Source organism: Phragmites australis, chromosome 15, assembly GCF_958298935.1.
Source record: "Phragmites australis chromosome 15, lpPhrAust1.1, whole genome shotgun sequence".
NCBI lineage: Eukaryota > Viridiplantae > Streptophyta > Magnoliopsida > Poales > Poaceae > Phragmites > Phragmites australis.
The window spans coordinates 27,190,022-27,214,989 of NC_084935.1; the positions used below are offsets into that span (position 1 = coordinate 27,190,022).

At 41.7% G+C, this 24,968-nt stretch overlaps 1 protein-coding gene and 1 non-coding gene across 2 annotated transcripts; one reads left to right on the forward strand and one right to left on the reverse strand.

Moving 5' to 3' along the window:
- Positions 1-976: 976 nt before the first annotated feature.
- TRNAG-GCC (transfer RNA glycine (anticodon GCC)) lies at positions 977-1,047 on the reverse strand. The gene has a single exon. It is a non-coding gene; the product is annotated as a tRNA-Gly (tRNA).
- A 1,578-nt stretch (positions 1,048-2,625) lies between these two features.
- LOC133893560 (probable polyribonucleotide nucleotidyltransferase 1, chloroplastic) lies at positions 2,626-15,957 on the forward strand. Its single transcript, XM_062334614.1, has 24 exons — positions 2,626-3,018; positions 3,430-3,498; positions 4,031-4,137; positions 4,231-4,273; positions 4,353-4,436; positions 6,693-6,757; positions 6,847-7,003; positions 7,542-7,598; positions 8,318-8,431; positions 9,043-9,303; positions 9,576-9,650; positions 10,600-10,713; positions 11,397-11,489; positions 12,201-12,379; positions 12,700-12,883; positions 12,999-13,046; positions 13,152-13,224; positions 13,886-13,959; positions 14,050-14,157; positions 14,229-14,323; positions 14,472-14,535; positions 14,754-14,807; positions 14,893-14,934; positions 15,241-15,957. The coding sequence occupies exons 1-24, from the start codon at positions 2,770-2,772 to the stop codon at positions 15,493-15,495; spliced, it is 2,664 nt and encodes an 887-aa protein (XP_062190598.1). The 5' UTR covers positions 2,626-2,769; the 3' UTR covers positions 15,496-15,957.
- Positions 15,958-24,968: the final 9,011 nt, after the last annotated feature.

The following is a 24,968-nucleotide window of genomic DNA, read 5'->3' on the forward strand; positions in this document are numbered from 1 at the left end:
GAAAAAATAGACATTTAAATTTATATTAAAGAGAACTTAAACTTAAATAATCTAGACGTACATAACACCCAAGCTCAGTTTCTGTGCATGCGTGATTAAACAAGGTGCATTGCTTTCTTCCGCGAACACACGTGTTGCGTCGAAGGAGTTTGAAGTACTGGAAAACAGGTGAACATCATGTAACAAGTGTACACTTCAGCATATTTTAAATTTAGGGGTATCCATATTTGAATCTATATGATACATAAAAGATAAAATTAAAATGCTAATAACTAATATTTTATTTTTCTCTGGTGCCAGTGCTCTCGGGTGAGAACATGTAGCCTAGCCCTTGCATGTTCCCGTGATTCAGCTCATGTGCAGGCGGTGGATCAGCTGAATTCGTTGCGCGAGCTCTGAACTCTGCTTCTCCGAACCAATCGAAATGGGAAAACGAAGAGTTTTGCCCTACAAACAGGAACTATCAATGACTCGGGGCGACATGCACCAGCACGACGTAGATAGACGTAGATACCAACAAGATCGGGTAATTTGTTTTCATTGAGAAAATAAGGTGAAGAAATGCACCCCAAAATTGGGACTTATGTGCTGCTTAATGCATAACTAAACAAGAATTGTTTTTTTTTTTTTACCTTCAAGCTTGCTCATTTTATTCTACCACATGTTCAGCAAGATCGCGAACCACCTAATCGTTTACAAAGTCTGGGAGGAGGCGTAGTTAAAAGATGGTTTTTATCTAAATCACTACACGAATTCCGGAGGAACAATGCTACATTTTAGTTTGTTTTTTAACTTGCATTCGGGAGCTTTGATGTCATGGGCTTGGCTAAACTCGAATTAGCTGGTCTGCTCTGCCTAGAATGGTAAAGAAGAGGTCAATGACTGTGCCGATAAATGAGCTGATTACTGTTCTGACTTGGGAGACAAAAGACATGCACCACTGGCGAAAAATGACAAGGAGAAAAAAATAAAAACATGCACCAGCCGGGAATCGAACCCGGGTCTGTACCGTGGCAGGGTACTATTCTACCACTAGACCACTGGTGCTTTGATGTTTAGTTCAGATACATATATAATAATAACAAAATGAACACAATAAGCATCATTCAACAGTTTGGCTGAAATAAACAGATTTTGCGATGCTTAGAAAACTCAAATGGTTACCCTAGTCACAGTCTAGGAGACGAAGCTAGCGTACACATAGAAAGAGATCAAGACGCACATATGCACACTCGCTCGTGACTCGTATCATACAACTTTATAGCTTAAAGCTCTGTACTTAGTTTAGTTGCTCCATGAAATATTTTGAGAATTTAACATGCTTCTACACTTACAAAGGTTAGTAAACATAAGGAATGATAAACTTGAAGGCTCTCTCTTACAGATGGCCATTTTTTTCCAAAACGACTTACATATGGCCATATGACATATGAGCTTACAATCAAAGGATATCTCATTCAAGAACAAGAGTGGACCCGAAACTCGAGCATAGGTTCTCAGAGTATGCGTGTCATTTTAGTGTTCAAAAGTTGTAACTAGGGTAATGGCTACGTTCAAAAGTTGTAACTAGGGCAATGGTCACACAAACTGTTGTAGTTATGTATTTGTCAGTTGCCGCAACAACAATGTGAAAAGTTAAAATTAGAATTTTAGATCGAGGAACTACATGCATGGTTTCCTACGTAAATAAACTAGATGTACTTCTGCTTTATACCCAACCTCTAATAGAATAAAGCTATTCCAATCTCTACATCCGAAGATGCATGACAATGGAATTTCAAACCGTTCCTTCTGATGGAATAAAGCTAACCTAGCCTCTACATCCGAAGATGCATATATCCGGTTCCTTCTACTTATTGATAAAGATATGATGTGAAATAATTAGAGTGCTACGCAAACATGTTCACATAATCGTCACAACTTCCTCTCGAGAGAACACTACATTTTTAATATTTTGTAACTCTTAGAACAAAACACATAATTACTATGGCTTCCTCTTGTAATAAGAATAAGGGATGTGGTAATTGACAACCACATGAAATATTGCTTTGCTACAGTGGACGATCAATAATTGTTATGCAAATCCAACCGTCCAAAACATGAGTGTTACTGTACATCTTAATCCTTGTATTGCTCCTTCTTTATCATTCCCTTGCAAAAGCTCACCCCATCATGCCTGAGTCTTCCCGCCTCCAATAGCGCTGGCACTGTCAGATCCATATGCCACCACATATCCCCATATTAGCCACTTCATTGTTAGTCGCTCTTGCTACCAACACTGCCCACCGGTCATCCTCTACCACCTATGGGCCTCGACCGGCCACCTCCCAAGGACATCTCTCTGATCCCAGCACTTTTGAACCCTCTCCGAACCCTAATCCCTTTCCCTAACCTCGCTCCCGCTGTTCTTCTCCGTTGAATCATCGTTTACCATAACTTTTCGCATTTTCAGTCGTTTAAAATTTAGAAAACGCATAAGAATAAACATAATTCAAACTCAAAACGGAATCTCCATTTCTTTTTTTTTTGCTTGCAGTACTTATGGACTCCTATCGTCAAGGTACACCTACCATCCTAAAGCCTAGAAAAACCCTGGTCTAAATTCGAATCCCAAAACCCCAGGCAACATTTATAAGCGCACACGGCGGAAGCCAAAGAAACGGGAGAAAGTGATAAGGTTCGGGGCGCGTTGCCACCCTCTCGTCTCCGTCCCGCCTCCTCCCACTTCGCCGCACCCAGCTCCCGCCGTCGCGCCCCCTCCTCCTCGAGATGCTCGCGTCCCCCGCCGCCCTCCACCTCCTCCTCCCGGCGCCGCCGCCGCACCACCACAGACACCTCGCGTTCGCGCTCCCGCTCCCGCACCCCGCGCCGCCGCTCCCACTCTCCTCCCGCCGTGCGCGGAGGCGGGCGCCGAGGCATGGGGGCGCTAGGGCCTCCGCCGCTGCTGCGGCGGAGGCGGAGTCTGGCGGCGGAGGCCCGGCTAAGTTCTCCGTCAGGATCCCCGTCGGCGACCGCCAGGTGAGCCGCACTGGCCTGACGCTTATCCGCTCGTGCAACTGTGAACTGTGGCGCAGTGCTCCGTTTACGTGGCGGGAATCGGAGCGCTCTCCCGCGTTTGGCTTCCGCTCATTTGTGTCACTACGTATTCTGCACGGTGAATTCTAACGCGCGCTCTATGATTGTGTGGCTTCGTAATTTGCTAAATGCTGGTGTGAATCCAAACTGTGGTTTCTGAGGTTGTTCTTAGGATTAAAGACCACCCAATGTGCCTTATTGCGTGCACATGTCATTTGCATGGATGTTGTTACACTCGTTATCCTTTTGGGTTTCAGTTGTTTGATGACGCAACCTGGGCGTTTCTTAAGTGGAGTATATTTTGTTCGGTTTTGTTATCTCCTGAGTGATTTTTTTTTATATTTTGCTTCCCAGATACTGGTGGAGACGGGCCACATTGGGAGGCAAGCGAGTGCTTCTGTAATGGTCACGGATGGCGAAACAGTAAGTGACCAGAATTTAGTGTCTACTTACCTGTTAAGAAATGGCACATGCACGTGCGGTGGTCTATTTTATCGCTTTCTTGGGTTTATAAAATTCTCAGCATTCGAATATTTTCAGAAATCCTTTCAAAATTCAAATATTAGTGGTAGACTAGTAACTACACATGTGGCCATTCCATTCTGCCAAAAGAGCAAAAACCTGAATTCTTGACTATTTCAAAAATTTAGGTTGCCATGACTTACCCACCGTTCTGATTTTTATGGTTGTGACATGCATGGCAATCAAATTGATCTGCCTCGACCATGATTCTGTTGTTGTTGTTGGTTACCATAAATCACGAATACCTTTCCGGAAGACTGCATATTGCCAATTGCATAGCACAATTGTGCCTTTTCCCAAGCTCAACTCGAGGCTGCAGTCTGGAATTTATTTCCTCCACTTAATTCGATGAGTATATGAGCATATCAAATGTTATAATTTGATTATTTCAACTTTAATCCTTTATTATGTCTAATTTGAACTGCACTGGCAGATTCTCTACTGTTCTGTTTGTCTGGCTGATACGCCAAACGACCCTTCTGACTTCTTCCCTTTATCGGTTCACTACCAAGAGCGCCTTTCAGCTGCTGGGAGAACTAGGTACATAAACCTAAAACTGTTCTTGCATTGTCATTGTCCACCCTCTGTTTGTGTATTTTATGCACTCTTACTCTATATTTCAACTGACTCCAGTGGCGGTTTCTTCAAACGAGAAGGCAAGACAAAAGACCATGAGGTTCACTATCATAACTTCAACTTTATTCAACTGTAATGTTTGTTGGGTGATTATAATCTCTTTCTTACTTTCTTTGCAGGTTTTGGTATGCAGATTGATAGACAGGCCCCTACGACCCACCATGCCCAATGGCTTCTACTATGAAACTCAGATTCTATCCTGGGTAATCGTTTAACTTGCATTGGTGTTTGCTGTGGGAGTTTGGTTGCATGTCTTTTTTTTTTCCTGCAACACGTGTTAAAATTTTACAAGTAGCTCGACATCAGTTACATATTTTCTCCCTTTGTTGTAACCTGTCCTAGTATCTTCTAAATAGCGGCAGCCTCCTTCAATGATCATATAAGGCTATAAGCAGTGTAATGATGACATGATAATTTTCTTGTCAATGGCCAATTTATGTAAATCATAAGGTAGCTCAATTCGAATTCACAAACTGGACAATCCCATCCACAATTCAACCTTGGAAGCTGAAGTGCTTGTTGTTTGTGCTTTTGTTGGACAAACAAGCAAATTGAACAATAAAACCTTACTAAAACTGTGAGGCTATTGTTCCATTTATGAAACCGACATGCTGTATATTTCTTACCAGCAATCATCATAGATGGCTGTTCTATGATTATTTATGCAAAATATACAGAGCCTTTTCATAGAATCTAGGCATGGCATGGCATCGAACGTGATGATATTTGATTTGCAAGTTAATTTGTTTTGGTTATTCCTATTATAAAATGTGCGATAATAAGAGAGCATATATATCCATATTCCATAAAAAACATAACAAGAGCTCAACAGATTGCAAAAGATATACATGAACTCGCAAGAATGAGCCGCAAGTGCATAAACCAAGAGATCATTCATCATGTATATAAAAACAGTACTGAACAACATGATGAGGTATTGAATTTTGCTCTCAGAGGATTCTAAACAACTGGCCCCAGACCTATAAAGATCTGCTCCCTAGCTGAACACAATACACATAAAAAACAGGGCATTTAGCTAAGATCACACCTAGAAATAGAACCTGTCATACTTTCTTTGAAAATAAACAAGGCTTCCTGGACAGAGCTACTGATCAGACTCAGAAAAACAGAATGAAATAGAGACTGCAAAGACTGAGATTAACTGAGCAGTAGACCAATAGATGTAAAGGAAAGACCATCAATTCTACAGTGACTCTGATCACAGTAGCAACATATCTAGAACTACAAGATTCCAGACAAAGCATAAAGAATCAACCGAGCCAACAGAACTCGGTATACAGGGACTATACTGAGATCCCCAACACATAACCTTCACAATTTGCCTGAGTTAATATTCAACATAGAAGTTTACAGGTTCAATCTATTGTATTTAGACTAGATGCCCAATTTCAATGAACATTTTCATCACCGAGCATACATACACAAGTAACCATGCTGTTCAGGACAAAAGAAGGTAAAAACTCATAGAGAGACTTCACGAAAGGAGCTGACAATAGAGGCAAGGCACGACTCGAAGTTTGCCGTCCCAGAAATCCTATCGCCCGCCGTTGCCACCGGCGAGAAGGAAGTCGGAGATACAATTTCCTACCACACTGCAATGGCATATGTGGGCGAGCCTCAGCTACGTAGCTCCGGACACCACCAAATTCCTCTTCCCAGCACCAAGCACACCGGCCAAGCACGAGGAGACGTCGGGCTCAAACTCACCGATGCAATCCGAGAAGAAAGACAGGAGGGAAAACAAGATGTGCATCAATCTGTTGTCACCGAAGGGAGGAGAGGAGAAGATAAGGGGAATCCCCGATCACCCGCACACACGAGGGCTCGGTTCTCACCTCCGAATCAAGCGCGCCCTCCTCCAATCGTGGGGCCCCTTGGGCAAATCCAGCGGCCAGTAGGCGCACCAGCTGCGCATAACGCGCCCAAAGCCTCCCACGGGCGTGAGAAGGACTCGCCCCGGCCATTTTGCCGCCGCCACTGCGTGCACGAACCAGGCGCCCCTCATCCTCATCTAGAGCCTCACTTGTGAACCCTAGCAGCCGGCGCTCACAAGACAGGGAGACCGCGGCCCTGGGCCAAGCAAGGAAAGGAGGGTCGGCCATCCTGCTAGATTCGCGACCCACAAAGAAATTTCACACACATTAAAATTTCCAAAATCAATAACAATTCCCTTATTAAGGACTTTATTTTTTGAGGGAATTATTAAGGACTTTATGATATGCTCTTGCTAATAATTCACTTTGCAACAAAAACCAGAAATATGAATGCCTACCTTGTCAGTTAGAAACATCATGCCTGGCCACCTTTTCTCTTGACATCTTTGTGCCTGATGGGCCAGCTTCAAATATTGTATTTTGTTATTCCACCTACCACATTATTTTCTTTAATGATGACCTCCATTAACCACTTGATGAGATGAGATAGTCTGAGTATTACAGGTTTTCAGTTATGATGGCATTCACTCCCCGGATTGCTTGGCTATCACAGCTGCTGGTATAGCCGTGTAGGTCTAATGAAAAAACAAATAATCTATTCCTTTTTTGCGAGTTTAAATTCTATTTATCTTGAAGCCACTCTTATTTATCACCACAGGGCTCTATCTGAAATTCCAAATAAACAAACAATTGCTGGAGTGAGAGTTGGCCTGATTAACGACCAGTTTGTTATTAACCCAACTACTGAACAAATGGAGAAGTCAGAGTTGGATTTGATGATGGCTGGGACTGATAGTGCCATATTGATGATTGAGGTTTGTGCTGAAGCTTTGTTTGCGCACATGCTTCACCCTATTCCCAGCATTTTTTACTTAAAAAAATGCAAATCTTTGCATGTGATACTTTCATTTTACAATATATATTTAAGTCCTCAATCTATTGTTAGAGGTAGGTGTTAACTTTGGAGATGAGAAGCTGACATCGATTATTCATTTATCATTGATTTAGAAGACCGCAGTCATTCCAGGTGTAAGCTTCACTGTTTTATTGTTGCCCTTATGATAACAAACTTCCAGTAGCTATATTAGGGTGGGTTTGGTTGGTGGCAAATATTCATGTACCCAATAAGTGTTAAAAACTTGGCATTACCAAAATTGAATGAAAGTTGGCTGACCCATAAATTGACCAAGATTTGGAAACAAGATGAACTAGGATGCCAGTATGAACTAGGATGCCAGTATCATCTTGTTTCCAAATCTTGGTCAATTTATGGGTCTTGATTATTTTCCTAGAATTGCTTCTCATTTTTTTTCAGTTGAAGTTATCTCTTGATTTCTGACTAGTTCTTGATAGGGCTACTGTGATTTTCTGACTGAGGAGAAGCTGCTTGAAGCAGTGGAAGCTGGACAGGTTAGCTTATATCCTACCATCAATCTATGCTTTTATATAGAAGATATTGCTCCATAATACAAATTTTGAAGGAAGTGCTTAAATCTCATGGCAAGATTTTAGCACTTAGTACTGTAGTTAACAATCAATTACTCAAGTATTTGACCAAATAATAGGTTTATTTGTTTGTTTCCTCGTTTTGTTCATCAATGCTTTCTAGTAGCTCTTAATAATAGAGATCTGTGTTTAATTTATAATTTTTTGAGCAGTTATATTGTTCTTGAGTCATTTATGGACCCTTTTTTTTTAAGAAGAGCTGCTCTCTGCTAATTGTTTTATTTCTCACATTTTTTGCTTTATCTCTTTTTACCCAGTTCTTACATACTACCTCCGTTCTCAAATAGATATCATTTTAGAATACGTGCAGTTAAATTTCAAAAACTTTGACCATTAATACACACAAAATTGCTAGGATTCGACACGTGCAAATGATATGAGTGGATTCGTCATGAAAAGTACTTTCATATGATTATATGTTTAACAAATTTCACTAAGAAATAATTATAAAAAGTAATGCCAAAATATGTGTATTGGAGACCGTGTCAATGTCCTAAATTACGAGTAAAAAAGAACGGACGTGGTAAATGCTACGCATGTCTGCCTAAAACACAACTTTTATGCTGGTCTAGTATGTTTTTGTTATTCCTTCTTTTGTGATTCTGACATAGTGTAGAAATTAGGTGGCAATTCGAGAAATCTGCAGGGCAATTGATGCTCTTGTCCAGAACTGTGGAAAGAAGAAAATGGTTGACGCTATCGACTTACCGCCTCCTGAACTCTACAGGCATGTTGAAGTATGAACATACTGCAGCTCTTTATTTTACCAACCGTACAATCTTTTAAGTTGTTGATAGCTGCAACTACGGGTAGTTAATAGGCTTGTAGTAGGTTAAATAATAACTGTACTGTCTAGAATTTGTGGTGACTGGTGACCAGAATGCTGTTTTCATTCCTCCTTTCTTCCTAGTTCCTATATGTTTTAACATTATCATTGATATGCTGTTCTCGCATATTCTTCATTCAGGTGGTCAGTTGGATTGTTGCGGCATTTAGAACCTTTCTTCTTTTTATCCCCCCAGTTAGTTGGCCTTAATGTTGGTTTTTGTGTGCTTATGTCCCGAGCCCCTCGTCTGAATAAACCTGTGAGCAAATAAATCACATCAAAAGTGTACGAACCCTGCCAATTATTTTCTCTTTCCTTCCAATTTTTTTAATCGGTGACACTGTAACTTGGATGAGCCTGAAATTTTTAAGTTGGAAATACTATTGATAGTTGTGCAACATCCTTTTTCCTTTCAAGTCTGCATTTGCCTCTGGTCATTGCCCATTTCGTCGGAACAAAGAATCATTCTGCTTTACATCTTCTTGATTTCGGTTGTTGATTGAACTCCTATTCTTTGTTCAGGAAATTTCTGGAGATGAGTTGGTCAAGGCATTACAAATAAAAGAAAAAATTCCCAGAAGAAAAGCTCTTTCAGCTTTGGAGGAGAAAGTTATAACAATACTTTCTGAACAGGGGTATGTTGCCAAAGATGATTCATCAGGAACCACTGAAAGTTTGGCTGATATTGTTGAGGATGAAGATGAGGATGAAGTTATAGTGGATGGTGAAGTAGATGAAGGTGATGTTCACATCAAGCCGGTTTCAAGGAAGCCCCCCCGTCAGGTGATGGCTATTTTTATGTTTTCTCTGAAGATGTGGTTGATTTAAATGCTTCTTCAAAATATCAGATATAGCATCTTATAGATAGGCCTTTGCTTATGTGATTATATCCTGTAAAGGTTTTCTTGGATTTTTTTTTTCTTCTAGAATTTCTTATATAAGTAGATTTGATTTTTCTGATTTGCTGCATTTTTTGACATTTTTAATCTAGCATCTCATTCGCTATTGATCAAATGGCATTTTATACTGATTTGCACTGTGCTTCTTCTATATAGCTATTCTCAGAAGTTGATGTCAAGCTAGTCTTCAAAGAAGTTTCATCTAAATTTTTACGAAGGCGCATCGTAGAGGTATTGATTGTCCTTATCACCAAAGGGTTTATTTCGGGTTGCTGCTAACATGATCCCTGGACCTAAATGTTATCTTAGTAGGATGCTTCCTGTCATCTATTGCATCAACTTTGTAGATATCCAGTTTTGGTGTGCATACTTGTCTTCTTATTTGCAATGCTGTAGTGCATTGTAGTCTTGATAATCAGCCATGATGAATCATCATGGGTTTGTAATGCCTGTATTTGTTCAGCGTATACATTTGATCACAACTGTGTAAAATTTTGAAAAGATCAGATGAAAATTTCTTGTTCTTGCTACAAACGATCTCTGGCTTTCTTTTTGAGGGGGAAATACAGCAGCGGAGGCCCCTATTGCACATTTTATTATTAAAAAAAGGAGGGGGGGTGGGGGGGCGAACAAGGGAACTGTAAGGTTAACAGAATAACAGGTAGGGGAGAAGGCGTGCAACAGGCAGCCAAAAAGGAAAAGATACACTGGCTTTCTTCCTATGTGCCTTTTGGGTTTGCAAAGATTCCTTGGAAAGATTCATGTAGAATGTAACAATGTAGCTCAGCAACAGGAATCCAGTGAAAATGTAATAGATATTTCAGTCCCCCCACTGGTCTCCAAAAGAATTGTAGTTGTCATAGTTAGGAGAAACTGCTGCTATTGCAACACAGGTAGTTGCCAAACTAACAGAGACAGTTCGGAAAGCAGGTGCCCCCACGATCTAGCATTGTGTATGTGTGGCGATGCCTGCCATACATGCCTTTATTCTTCAACATTAGGTTTAATAATTACCGGGTTGAATTTTAGAAGTAATGTTATCTGTTGGGACTTTCTCTATGATCGATGAACTTCCTACTGAAATATATCACTCTGTTTCATAATCACAGTTCCTTGGGGATTTTTATGTGGTTGAATAGCGTAAATTTGATACTGAATATCAATGTCGCTCAAACTTCAGGGCGGAAAGCGAAGCGATGGACGGAGTCCTTGGGAACTTCGACCCATTAATTCTCAATGTGGAGTACTTCCACGAGCACATGGCAGTGCTCTGTTCACGAGGGGAGAAACACAGGTAAGGTAATACACCTCATTTGAGAGTCTATTGGGAATATTTTTATTCTTAGCCCTTTAAATCTAATATTTTAATAGTAACCTCCCTCCAACTAAATTTCCAACATCTAGCCCTTTTGGCCACGCCACATCCCATGGCATGGCTCAATGTGGTGTGGCGTGACAACCCATTTAGCTATGCCATGGGCCATGGCGTGACCAAATCCTTGGCGTGGCAAAAAGGTGCTGGATCTTGAAAAATGAGTTGTGGAGGGTTATTATTAAAATATCAGATTTAAATGGGCTAAAAAATAAAAAAACTTCGAGTCTATTGTAACTGACATTGCTCACAGTAGCCCCTGATTTTATGGCTTCATCTGTAATATCCTGCTGTTGTTAGTGTCTTAATAATCTTGTTCAATCTGTTCTGATGTTTTTAGGAATTTTGGATGTGCATTCTATTCATATATATCTCATGTATATTTGTAAGCTACCAGCTTTCTTGCAATGAATAACTTTTGCAACTTTGTATATGCATTTTATTTTGAGGAGGCCATCTCACAACAACAAAGAGTGGAACTATTAAATTTTATAGCTTTATGCTTGTCTGCTTGTTTATTAAGAGAGGCTGTTTCAGCTCGAGTCAAATGCATTAAGATTTGCGATCTGTATCTTTCCTCTTACCTTTTTTGTTCAATCATGCAGTCACTGGCTGTGGTCACTCTAGGTGGCTATCAGATGGCACAACGAATTGACAACCTTGTTGACACCGAGGAATCAAAAAGTTTCTATCTTCAGGCAAGCAAATACCTTTTTGTTAATTGAATGATAAATCACCCTCCTAGGCCAGTTCATCTCTAAAGTTCAATAGCTATATTTGTTGTTCCTCATATGTTTCCACTTACTAAGTTTATCATTTGCTGTGCATTTTTAGAAATTTCCATTCATTTGGGATATCATTCGGCTATGTTTTTTTTAAAATCTTCACATCCGGATTTCTGAACAAGTTATGCAAAAATAGAAAGTGTGATGACATCAAATATTAGCCCTTTTTAACATATTTTATGTAGAGGGAAACATGTGGTATGTACAGTTGATACTATTGTCCCCGCTTAAGTGCTACTAGCATTTTCACTTATGGCATTAAACCCGAGCTAATTCGTTCGTAGATTGCAAGTGGATATGAGCTGTCAAGATGCTATCTTTTATCTCATTGAGTATCTATCACCTGAGCTGTGCCTGGATTATATTTCGTGTTTTAGTCACCTCATTGAGATTTTATCCGTGGTCAGGGCGTCTATGAGTAATACTATCCAAGCTCTGTCTAGTCCTTCGAGGATCACTTTGTGAAGTTCTTTTTGAAGGCTATATGCTTACTGTTTTCATTTCTAACTTGTGCAACAGTCACAGATTGTTTCCTGTTCTAGCTTCTTGGAGTTTTGTTTTCAACAAAGTTAAACAGTAAAAATGACTCAGCAGTATTAGCTAATTTCTGTTGACATGCTGCAGTACTCATTTCCTCCATCATGTGTTGGTGAAGTTGGTCGAATTGGAGCACCTAGTAGGAGAGAGATAGGACATGGGATGCTTGCAGAAAGGGCACTGGAGCCAATTTTACCTCCAGAAGAGGATTTTCCTTACACTATTCGTGTTGAGAGTACTATCACTGAAAGTAATGGCTCGTCCAGGTAATATTATTGTTTCATGCTAACATTCATTTTCCTTTTTAATTTGCTGAACTGTTAGAGAGTTGGCACCACAATGTTCTTTCTATTTTATTTTTATATGTCTGTTATTTGTCGCTTCCCATGGAGTTATCAGCGTATAGATTCAGCTAGCCGGTCGGTTGCAAAAATTAACATCCTTGTGTGCAGGGTAACGTGAATTTTTTTACTTAGTGTTTCTGACAAATTTAGCAATCAACCATTTTTTTCTTGCATACAATAGGGAATTAAGCTTTTGATTACTCTCCTCAATTGCTAATACTTCTTCTGTGATACATCACCAGCATGGCTTCTGTTTGTGGAGGTTGTTTAGCACTTCAAGATGCTGGGGTTCCTATAAAGTTTCCTGTTGCTGGAATAGCGATGGGCTTGGTTCTTGATACACAGGAATTTGGTGGAGATGGTAGCCCACTTATACTTTCTGATATTACTGGAGCTGAAGATGCCTCTGGCGACATGGATTTGAAGGTGTGACTTGTATTCTACCCTGAATTGTGTCTTTCATATGGAAATGCATTATCAAGGTTAATTCGTGGTGCTGCTTGAATCTTTCAGTTTTCTTATGAGTCAACTCTTGTTGCAGATTGCTGGTAATGAAAGTGGTATAGCTGCTTTCCAGATGGACATCAAGGTTGTAATGACTATATAGATTATCCAGCATTTTTCATGTAGCTTTGCTGCTACGAGGGATTGCTATAATGCCTAAGTTAGCTGTTTGGATATTGTGTCGTGGCAGGTAGTAGGGATAACTCTACCTGTGATGGAACAAGCACTCCTTCAAGCTAGAGACGGTAGACATCATATTCTGAGTAAGTCTGTGCAAACTGATCATCGTTTTTTTTTTAATATAAATTTCAATGTGCTTACACCAGCTATCTGCAGATCCATGATAATTGATGCACCATAACTAAGCTGAGGTTAAAAAGAAAAAAAGGGAATATGAAAGCATAGCAACTGCCGGAGTTCTGTTTTGAGTTCATTTTTAAACATAAAAGTTGACCTATAATTCATGCTTGTTACGGATCAGGAATGCACTGTTTGTCGTTAGTATAGAACATGCAAAACAGGATATGCAGTAGCTGCTTTCTCTTGTGCTGGTACATCGGGCATGTTGTTCTAGAATAGATCACTTTTCATGATATCATTTACAAACGTCCCTACTAAATTTGTGAGCAATAATGTCAATACTGAAATATTATGTCACAGGATGGTTGGGACTTGGAACTTTTCTTAATATTAAGTTCTCCTTAGATGGTCAGGGTCAACAATAGTAACCGTGTTTTCCTGTCTTCCTCAGATGAAATGTTTCTTTTGTATATTATACTAGCATTAAAATTTTCTGCATGTTTATTTTGTATATTATATTAAATTTTTCCTTAGTCTGTCTTCCTTAGCTGTCATCATTTCTTCATGCTTCTTTTGTATATTATATTAAAATTTCGTGTCTGATGTTACATTTTGTTTGCTCAGATGAAATGTCAAAATGTTCACCTCCACCATCAAAAGCACTATCTCGACATGCTCCCTTAATTCACGTTATGAAGGTTAGTCTTTTCTTCATGAAGCGTATACACTATGTATGTTTTCTTGCAACAATATTGTTCTAAAATGTTGTATTACCATTGTTCTTCAAGGTCAAACCTAACAAGGTGAATTTAATAATTGGTTCTGGTGGAAAGACAATTAAAAGCATAATTGAGGAGACTGGAGTAGATGCTATTGATACTGGGGATGATGGCACGGTATGGAAAACTTAGTGAAACTTTTGCTTTTTAGCCTTCTCAAAATACAATCGGACAAATGCTTTTGGCAGGTGAAAATTACCGCAAGGGACTTATCAAGCTTAGAGAAGTCAAAAACTATAATAGCTAATCTTACCATGGTTCCTAAAGTCGGAGAAATTTACAGGTATCGATGTTTATCCATGGATTGTGTACAGTAATTATCTCAAAGTATACTTTCTCTCATGTTCAATTAATTCCTCTGCTTACTTTTTCCTAAGCAATTTTCTGGGTTTCTAATTAACACTCTTTTTCCTTGGAAACTCATATGCCAGGAACTGTGAGATCAAATCAATTGCTCCATATGGTGCTTTTGTCGAAATTGCTCCAGGGCGTGAGGTGAGCAGATATTAAAATTTACTTTATTAATTCCAGCATTTTCACATATTTATCACATGTATATAATTCACAAAAAAGAAGCAGTACTTCTCAGTAGCAAATTCACATGGCCTCATTGCCTTCTGTGCAATAGAAAGGGAAGTTCTCATGAAAATTTGTTCCGGATTAATTTTGATAATCTTGCTGCCATAATTTGTTTTTCTTAACTCAATGGGCAGGGTTTATGTCATATCAGTGAGTTAAGTTCGAGTTGGTTGGCCAAGGCTGAGGATGTGAGAAATTCTCACAAATTTGTTTTATTTGCTTTGATTTTTTCTGCCTTGTTTACATAATCCAATCTCCTGTAATTTTGTGTAGGCTTTTAAAGTTGGTGATCACATTGACGTCAAGCTTATTGAGGTTGGTAGCTCTTTTTAATTTCATCTTGGGGCAATATTTGGCTGGTTTGAATTTCGAATCTTGCCTAATTCGAAGTACATATAAATAACTGATCTTAGCTGGTTCTCTAAGTTGTTTCTGGTAATGGTGTTACTGTAGGATTTGTATGCAGTTTTTGTTTTACCTTAACTTCCCACTGGCTGATAAACTGCTTCTAGGTCTTTATAGTACTATGCTACAACTCCACCCCCAGAAATACCATTTCGTAATGTTATCTGACTATATGATATGATTGCTTTTCTAAGCTTTCTTGATAATCTGAACCAGATAAATGACAAGGGTCAACTTCGATTAAGTTGTCGAGCTTTGCTTCCTGATGCGAATACGGAATCCAACAGCAAACAGCAAACAAGTGGTTCAACAAAAGAGAAGACACCGCAAAAAGATGATCTCAAGATGACAAGGAGACCTAGGCGTAAGAAACAGTCTGAGCCATCTGGAGCTGAAAATGCCACAACGGCGACTCTTGAAAAGAGCACCGCTGCTCCAGCTACTTCACAAGGCAGTGAAACCGCAAAGTAGGATCATACCAGCAAACCTTTCACCTTAATCAGACGATTGCTTCACACGACTGGCCGAGTTAAAGAGATCTACACATCAAGTGACTATATGATGCTAATCAGGCAGGCGTTCCATGACAAGGGTTCAGAAAATATCTAGATTGGATCATACAGAAGAATTAATTGGTCGGCCTTGCAGAGTTAGTGAAATGCCATTTTAGGACTTGGTAGTTGCTGCTTCATCATGCAGCATTCTAGAATGTGCTACATACATGATCTGCATTTTTGTATACCTGACCAATGCTGTAGTTTCCTAGGGGAGTAATTTGCACCAAGGAGAAGTAGCTATTGCTGTTTATATGTTAGTTCCACAGCATTTTTATCGTGTTAGTGAATTACTGTAACTCATGTACTTGAGAAATTTTGTCATTGCCAGACTTCAAGCTTGTGATTATCTATAGCATGCCTGAGCAGTTGTGGATTATGCCATAATGAAAACATCTTGGAACCTGAATACCTGATCAACCAGTGGAGAAGTGCATCTCCACCATTATTCACATGTGAGTCTCAGTAAGATCAAGATTTGGTTGACTAGTTTATCAATATAAAATGTTGAGCGCATATAAATTATTAAAGGCACGAAATCATAAATCCAGATTAAAAAATAAATTACGAGAAGGTAGAAAATAAAAGGGAAAGCGACTTCAACTTCAATAGGTATTTGGTAGCCACTTATGTCGAGACTCCGTAGCAACTCACAAATTGGCTCCAATGTGAGTCCCCAAATCCCATGTTACGTGTTGGAATTGGCAGCTCGATCTGCTCCCCCTCTCACCTTCCGACATGATTCGGATGATGAACAATGATTTTGTGCAACATTGAAGTTGCTGTGTTTTCTGGTTTTTTCATCTGATTAAATAACAAAGCTGATCGACGATTACAAGTGGGGATCGTGCCCTGAAACGCTTGTCATGAGCCGTTGCGACATGCGCCATCCCACTTGTCCAGCCCATGCCGGCGCAAGACGCGGTCATGTCCTAAATACTAGCGGGCATGAGCTCAACCTGAACTAACTGAATGTGCAGACGCAACCACGACTCTAAGTAACCAACCAAATGGCAAATAAGCAGGATTATAAGTTAGAATCTAACATTTTCTCCTCCTAATCCTGACGTATTCATTTTACCTTGACTACATTCATCTTTGCCTGAAGTTCTTCGAATCTGATGTGTCTGAGTGGCTTGGTTAATGTGTCTAGCAATTTCTCTTCACCACTGACGAACTCCACACTGACCTTGCCTTCCTTGATGCACTCTTGGATGAAATGGTATCGCGTGTTGATGTGTTTGCTTCTTTCATGGAACACAGGATTCTTACACTGCGGCCTTGTTGTTGACCTTCAGTTCGACGGCTCCCTCTTTGCTGCCACCGAGATCCTTCAGTAGTCATCCCAGTTAGATAGCTTGATAGGCTACAGTTGAGTATGCGATATACTCAGCCTCACATGATGAGAGACTAATGATCCTTTGCTTTTGTGAGTTCCATCTCACTGGACTTTGCCCGAGGAAGAAGATGGCGCCAAACGTATTTTTTTGGTCATCCACATCTAGGGCTAAATCGTTCTCGCTGTAGCCATTTAGTCGAGGGCGCCCAACCTTCTTCCTCTCGTAGCGGCACCCATAGTTCATCATCCCTGCAATGTAGTGCATGATGCGCTTTACCGCACCGAGATGATCTTCTCGAGGATCTGCCATGAACCAGCTCACGTACCCAATCGAGTATGCCAAATCTGGTTGAGTGTGGAAGAGCTACCAAAGACTCCTAACAATGCTCTAGTAGTGAGTGGCGTCCACCAGCGGGCTGAGCTTCTGGCGCGGCTCCATCGGAACTTGGATAGGATCTCATTTTGCCATGCCACACGTTTCCAAGATCTTCTTCGCATATGTTGCCTGTCCAATGGTGATTCCAACCTCGGATTGGTGAACTTCAATCCCAAGGTAATAGCTCAACAGGCTGAGATCGCTCAATTTGAACAAATCAAGCATCTCCTTCTTGAACACGCCGATGACAGTGGTGCTAAACCCTGTGATGATGAGGTCGTCCACGTACACCCCGATGAGGATCTAGTCCCGTCCTTCACCATGGCCATACACTGCATGCTTCGACTTGCTTCGATGGAAGCCAAGCTCAATCAAGCTTGTGTCGAGCTTTGAATTCTAGGCATGAGGGGCTTGATGCAAACCGTATAATGCCTTCTTCAACCTCGGTACCTTCTACTCGGCGACGTCGCCGACAAACCCGGGGGCCTGAACCACATAGACTTCCTCAGAGAGTTCTTCGTTGAGGAAATCACTCTTTACGTCCATGTGATGGACCGATCACCCTTCATGTGCAGCCATGGCTAGGAGAATCCTCACCGACTCCATCTTGGCAACGGGCACATACACTTCTTCAAAATCGATGCCCGGACGCTGCAGATACCCTTTAGCCACCAAGCACGCCTTAGGTTTGACAATTTCCCCGCACTCATCACACATGACCTTGAAGACCCATTTTACACCTATGGGCCGGTGGCCGACGGGCAGGACCACCAGTTCCCAGGTGTCGTTGTCTGTTATGGCTTTCATCTCTTCGAGCATCACCATGTGCCAGCACTGGTGTTCTTTGGCTTCGCGAAAGCTTGTCGGTTTTTTAGCTATGTTGAACATCGCCTTGGACTGCAGTGTGCATGATGCTAACTCGTGCGACGTTGTAGGCCTGATGATGTCGTTGATGTTGCGCAGTCGCAAAGGTGCGTCGTTGTGGTCGGTGTCAATGTTCTCCTCGGAGTTTCCTGGTTGCGATCCAGGTTCATCTGCAGTTGGTGTGGCTGGCGGTGCATTAGGCGTTGGTGGCGATATCTCCCTGGGTGCGTCGATCTCAACTTGCGGCAGGAGCATCGTGGTAGCCTCATGGTAAATTGCTCCCCTGTGCTTGCCGCGTCTCCAGTGCTGTCGTCGCTCCACCTCCATTGAGCGGCTTCATCAAACACCACATCATGGGAGATGTGAATTTGATTGCTAACCGAATCATACATCCAATAAGCCTTTGATCCTCCTGCATACCCGATGAAAATGATCGGCTTGCTTCTGTCTTCTAGTTTCTTCAAATTCAGGCTTGTGTTCTTGACATGGCTAATTGAAAGAATAATTATGTTTCTTAGAGGGGGTGAATAGATGTTTTTACAAAAATTCATTCTATTTTACCGTTTAACTAAACTTGCAGCGGAAAATAAACTAACGGATTTTTCACAAGTGTAAATCCTAAATATGTTAGACTCAACTAGTGCACAATCACCCTAAATAAGTGTGGATGTTACAATCCTAGGGTGACAAAGATAATTCAAAACTAGCAAAAGTTATGCAAGAAAATTCTAGTTGAAAATTTTGAAAACACTTTTCAACAGAGACTTCGGGTTGACTCGGATACTCCGGGTTCAGCACAGAAAATGAACTCAAATTGAAATTAAACAGTGTTTAAAGGGTTCTAGTTCAAACCAAGTGAAGTCGTGTGTTCCAAATAATTATTCTAAATAGTCCACGGAGTACCTATAATCAATTTCACACGAACAAGTAGGTTGAGCAATATACCTACAATTAATTTCACACGAACAAGTAAATTGAGCAATATACATAAATATTGAGCAAGAAAAAAAAAAGAGATGAGACACTCGATTTGTTTACCAAAGTTTGGACACCTCCTTTAGAGGTTTCTACGTCTCCGTTGAGGGGCTCGGTCACACTTGAGTCGAGTCTCTCTCAACCATTTTCCTCGTCAAGCTCGATCACACTTGAGCTTGGGTTTCCACTCTTGATTCTTCCCTTCTGGAGGCGAAATTGAAGCATTTACAAACTTCTCACGACACACCACAACCTTGGGTGCTCGTCGACGACGCCTAGTCGGCTAGCAGCTCTAAGCTCCAAGAGTGACAAACGCTTCATGAACTTCTCAATGAACTTAAGTGTTCAAGAATAGAGTTTAGCTCACTTGCATTTAATCTTTTAATCTCTCAACCTGACTCACTTTTCTTCTTAAATCACACACTAGATGGGTTTTGAGGGGCTGTTTGGTTCTAATTCAAATTTGACCAATATCTTACCTAGCTTTGCTGTAGAAAAAATTTAACTGGTTAAATTTTTTGAAGTGCGGCCAAATTTTTGCCTTGATTCAAACAGAAGTCAAATTTTCTAGACGTGACTAAATTTTAATTTAGCTTTTTGAAGGCCAGAACCAAACAGTCTCTGAGTCTTTAGGTAGGAGATGCGCATTAGTACATGGACTTCAAAATTTGAAGGGTCCGCCAACATATTTCAAGTCTGCCAAAACAATTCGTGATGACTCATACCAATATCGTCATAAAATGTTTCGTTTTCTGTAACGAAAGCCAATCTATCGTCACAAAACTAGCTTCCCAACCTGCCCAAGATCAGATTTATGACGAAATCACTAGAATGGTCACTAGTGAATCATCATACATGACAATCTCGCTTTGTATCACGAAGATATTCGTCATAGAAGGTCAAATCTGTCGTAGTGCGATCCATATTAGATCTTGGCCATCGGATGCTGTTGAGTGGGAGTCGTCTATGTGGTATATTTACTCCTGTCTTCAGTCTTGCACACCCTTACGAATTTGCTGTAACTTGTCATATTTCTGAAATTTCTGAACTTGCTAGAAATGGGCTATTCTTATTTTTATTTGGACTATTGTTACAGAATCTGCAAATTACTTCTCTGTAGGTTAACAGGTGGGGTTGCCGGCTCTCTCCGGTTCTCGGCGCTTCTTTGGGTGTGGCAGCAGCAGTGTACCCACACTTCAAAGATGCCATTGATTGGACAATCTTTGGGCTTTTTGGTGGGCTCATTCTGGTGATACTAACCTTGATGCTCGAAAAATTTTTATATATTTTTTTAAAAAAATTCAAGATTACATGTCTGTTTTAAAAATAATAAAATCTATCTTACCGTCACCTGTTTAACGGGTAAGAATAAGATCTCGTCCGTTGAATAGGTGACACCTTGTGGACCCCGGCTGATAGCGTATTTAATAATAAGGGAGAGGAATGTCTCGCCCGTTCAGCGGGTGGGAACAAGGTCTCGCCCGCTGAACAGGCGAGACCTTCGTAGGGTCCTTACATAATCCAACATAGTCATTTCCATGGCGTCCAGATGCGGGTCTGACAAGGGTTAGACAAGATGGACCCTTACGAGTTATGACGTGACATCCATGATCATGATACAAGCGTGAGGACGAAGAGCGAAGGAGAAATAAAGATCTAGATCGGGAGAAGAGGAAGCTGAAGTTGGACATAGAAGCGCACAACGCACGCATGCCATGGTGCGACTACAGTAAAAAAAAGTAAGTCTGAAACCGTTCCCGCTTGCCACGGTCGCTTGGTTTCAATGTGGGGTAAGTGTGCATGGCATCATATCGTGCTACAAATTTTATCTAATTCACATGCTTTCCTCCAACAGTATGACAAGCCCAGGTACAAGTACGAATGGTACGCGAACGAAGAAGTGTACGCGAACATCAACTGTGGCTATAATGAGGCGTGCGGATGTTGAACGGCCGAAGATGAGGCTACAGGAACTCAATGAAGAGTGATGGGATAAATACCTCACTACATGCGACAACATGCAGGTTCCTCCATAATGCGTGTGCGGCCTTCCGACTATATCGGGGCCTGTGGCATATGGACTGGCACAAGGGTACGTGTGCCATAAGCCCTATCCCCATGGATTCAACTTCCAAGAGATCCGTTGGGAATATCTAGATGAGAAACATTTATTTTTTTCACCAACCCAGTAGATACTTTCTTGCACCCGACAACCTGTCTTTCCATAAGCTATGCTTTGTTTAGCGATAGAGTACTACATGTCATTGTATCTTGTCGAAGATTGTGTACGAGTAGGGTATGAGCCGGTGCATATTGTCTTACATACTGTAACCATAGACATGTAATAAATACTTACGATGACCCTTATATGTGATGTACTTTACTTTTTTTCAATAAAATGGTCAGAATTTATCATCCTACCAATATGTTTTTTTTCTAAGCCCAATGATTTCATTGGATTCCTTGCCTTACATGCGGAAGCAATAATAACTACTTGCTGAACTTTTGTAGAATGAAATGACCACACCAAGCAACAGCTTCCATAGGAAATCTCTGTCAAGTATCAATACCACAACTTTTTCAGCTTTCACAGGAAATACTATGCTCCAACCCCCAGCCGAGCCCGTGCACTCAGTCCATGCACCAGCCCCCATCCATTATAAATAACCCCACCCTCATCCATGGTTAGATCACTCCTTCCTCAACTCTCTCTCAACTGCAATGTCTTCATCAGCTCCACCAAACCCACCCAAGAAACATTAGGGGATTTTCGTCTCTGAAGGGATCAAACCACCGATGTGCTTTTTGTGATGACCCTTGTAAGCTTCACGAGTCTCAGGACATATCCTACACATATGGCCTACGCTTATTCATATATGCCAACTACTAGTACGACAAGCCTCGATATGGACCGTATAAGTAATCACCGGTATAGCGATATAGATCACTTATGTGACACTTTTTACACTATTTCATACACTCTCTTTCTAATCTCCCATTTTGTTTCTTTTGTCCAGTTTTCTCCGCCTATCCGTGACTTCATGCAATGGCTGAACATGGAGTAAAATGAGAACCAGAAGCAGTGGGTGGATATGGAGATGCGGTGGAGGAGGGAAGCTTACCAACGGCGTGAGTACGAGCGGTATCAGGAGGAACTACGGATGAAGCGACAAGAGGAGGAGCGTATCAGGAACGCAGCGAAGGAGCGCGTCGCGGCTTAAGCACGCGAAGCAGAGAGGGAAAGGAAGCGGGAGAGGGCCCATCGCGCTAAGGCGGGGGGGGGGGGGCTCGATGCTCTGAGAAAGGGTAAATATCCTATGTGCACTCAATAGAAAGCATCTATTGTACCCTAATATATTTCCATTCCCTAAGGCATGTTAGGTTTAGCAACAACACGTTATTAGGTTAGTATTTAGGCGTAGCATACATGCCAATATTTGTTGTCATCTCTTTACAGTTATGGTCTATTTGTGCAACGATGAAAAACCCAATGTTCATGTAATGTTTATCAGCGTATGTAAACTTCATGCCGGGTTGTATAATATTTGTGCTTCATAACTACTATTGTTCGATAAATTAGATTTTGTATTCTCACAAAGTCACTTCGTACAAAAAATTTCACACACTTTTACACCAACTAAATAAAAGAATTTGAGAAAATTAATGTACAATATTTTCAATTTACCGAATACAAATTCTATTAAAAAAACTAATTATACATATAGTTCTGCAGTCAAATTAAATCAAATGAAGGTATCATCCGTTGAACGGACGGGATCTTACTCTCCCCGATTATTAAATGCACTGTCAGTCAGGACTCATAAGGTATTGTCCGTTCAACTGGTGAGATCTTATTCTCGCCCGTTAAACGGGCGATGGTAGGTGGACTTTTTTTTTAATAGGCATGTAATCTTAAAAAAAATTGAGAAAAAAATATAAAAAAGAATATTGGTTGAAGCTCGGGGTGTTGGCGGTGCCATTCACTTCATCTGTGAATCCGGAGTCAGTCAGCCGGCATGCTACATTCGCTTCCTTTGCAATAATCATTGTTCTGCTGACAACCGTCTTGTGCACCATGCTGTCAGGCAAGGGGTTTATCACCTTCTCTGCCATAAGAGGTGTCTTGGCACTGGTTGGTCTGATCTACCTGAGGAATATCATGGAAAGCTGTAGATGTGTACAGGCGCGACTTGAGGTATATCATGGAACACTCCTAAATCTGAACCACAACTTGGCCTTGTAAAAAAACTGAACCCCAACTGTCTCTCTCACACGCACTCTCGAAGCACACAAGTACATAAAGTTTTCTTTGATCTTATCAGCACAAGCCACAAGGTAGTGCCCATGGAGTACTAACTATACCAGCAACTTCTAGCATTGCTCTTTGTCATACTTTGAGAGCGTCAGCCATGAGAGGGCAACCACATTGATGAGGATGGGGCATGCCATTATAAGTCCACGGTAACCTTTCTTGTACTCCTCTGGCAAGCTCATCGCCATCATCAGCGTCACACCCACGAGAATTGTCACCAAAATGCAATGAACGTACTGCATGAACATTACAAGTATATATATATATATAAGTGGTAATATATGTAACAGAAAACTCCTTTTTGAGCGAAATAAAAACAAGCTAACTGATCTGTAATTCCTTTCGAAAAAAAAACTTATGATCTGTAATAATGTAGCGGTCGTGGTAATTTCATCGACCTGCAGTATCAGCGGACGTACCTTGAGGATTAAGCAATTCGTGCACTCCTTGGGGGCATCGGCGTGAGCAAGCTCGGGCAGCGGCTGAGGCTCAGGCTGGAACTGAAAGCCTGCGAGAGGCGCCGGCGCCGGCCAGTACATCTGGATGGGGGGGAGCGGGGCTTGAAGGTGGTCCTCCACGACGTGGATGACGAACTCGGGCTCTTTTTCGGGGTGTTCGTCGTCAGAGTCGTCGGCGGCGGCTGCCATTGTCGTCGCGTCGGAAACCTCACGCGAAGAACTCTGCCGTGCAAAATCCAGATATGCAAAGTTTTTACGGGTTCTTTCTGGCGCCGGGACGGCTTGGAGCGGCCTGGCGATGGCTTTGTGCAGCGACGGAACCGGCGAGAAGCGTGCGGCGATGGCGGGGCAGCGAAAACTCAACGCAGAGAGGGGAGGCGAGGGCGGTGGGTTCTGGGAAGGGGCTACGTCCCTTTTATATCTCGGGCAAGGAGGGATTGAAGTTGGATTCGGTTAGGAGATGTTGCCGGTTCGGGGTCTTGTTTTCGGACGGAAGACAGCACGGCGCAAGCTCGTCCGGTGTGAGTTGGGGTCGTTTTGCGCGAGGTTCCCGAACCATCCGTGGCCAAGTCCTTGCGGACCCGCCGGCGGCCTTCTGGAAGAGCTTCCCGTCAAGTTCGTCACGGACTTGGTGCGAGATCTTCAGCGTTGGTGTCTCGGACTCGAACCAGACGGAGCTGGCGAGAGCTTGAGGACGCCACTGTTTGGTGGGGCCTGCACTCAGAGAGACATAGAGAGAGGAGAGAGGAAGGAGGTGCGCGCGCAAAAAGGGCCTCGGCCAGGAGAGGTTGGGCTATGCCCAGGAAAAAGAAAAGAAGAGGTCGGGAAGAAAATCCGGGCCGAGAGGGAAAGATGCCTAGGGGCAGAGGAAAGAAGATGAGGCAGGCCGGGCTGGGATCTCGGCCGGGAATAGGGAGGACAGGAGAGAGGGGTTTCGGCCCGGTTCTAACAGAAGCCTTTCTCTTTTTTCTTCTTCTTTTTTTCCTCTTCCATTTCCTATCCACTTATATATATATATATGTATACACATGTGAGCTCGAATGTATCTGCACTCGCTGAACCACCC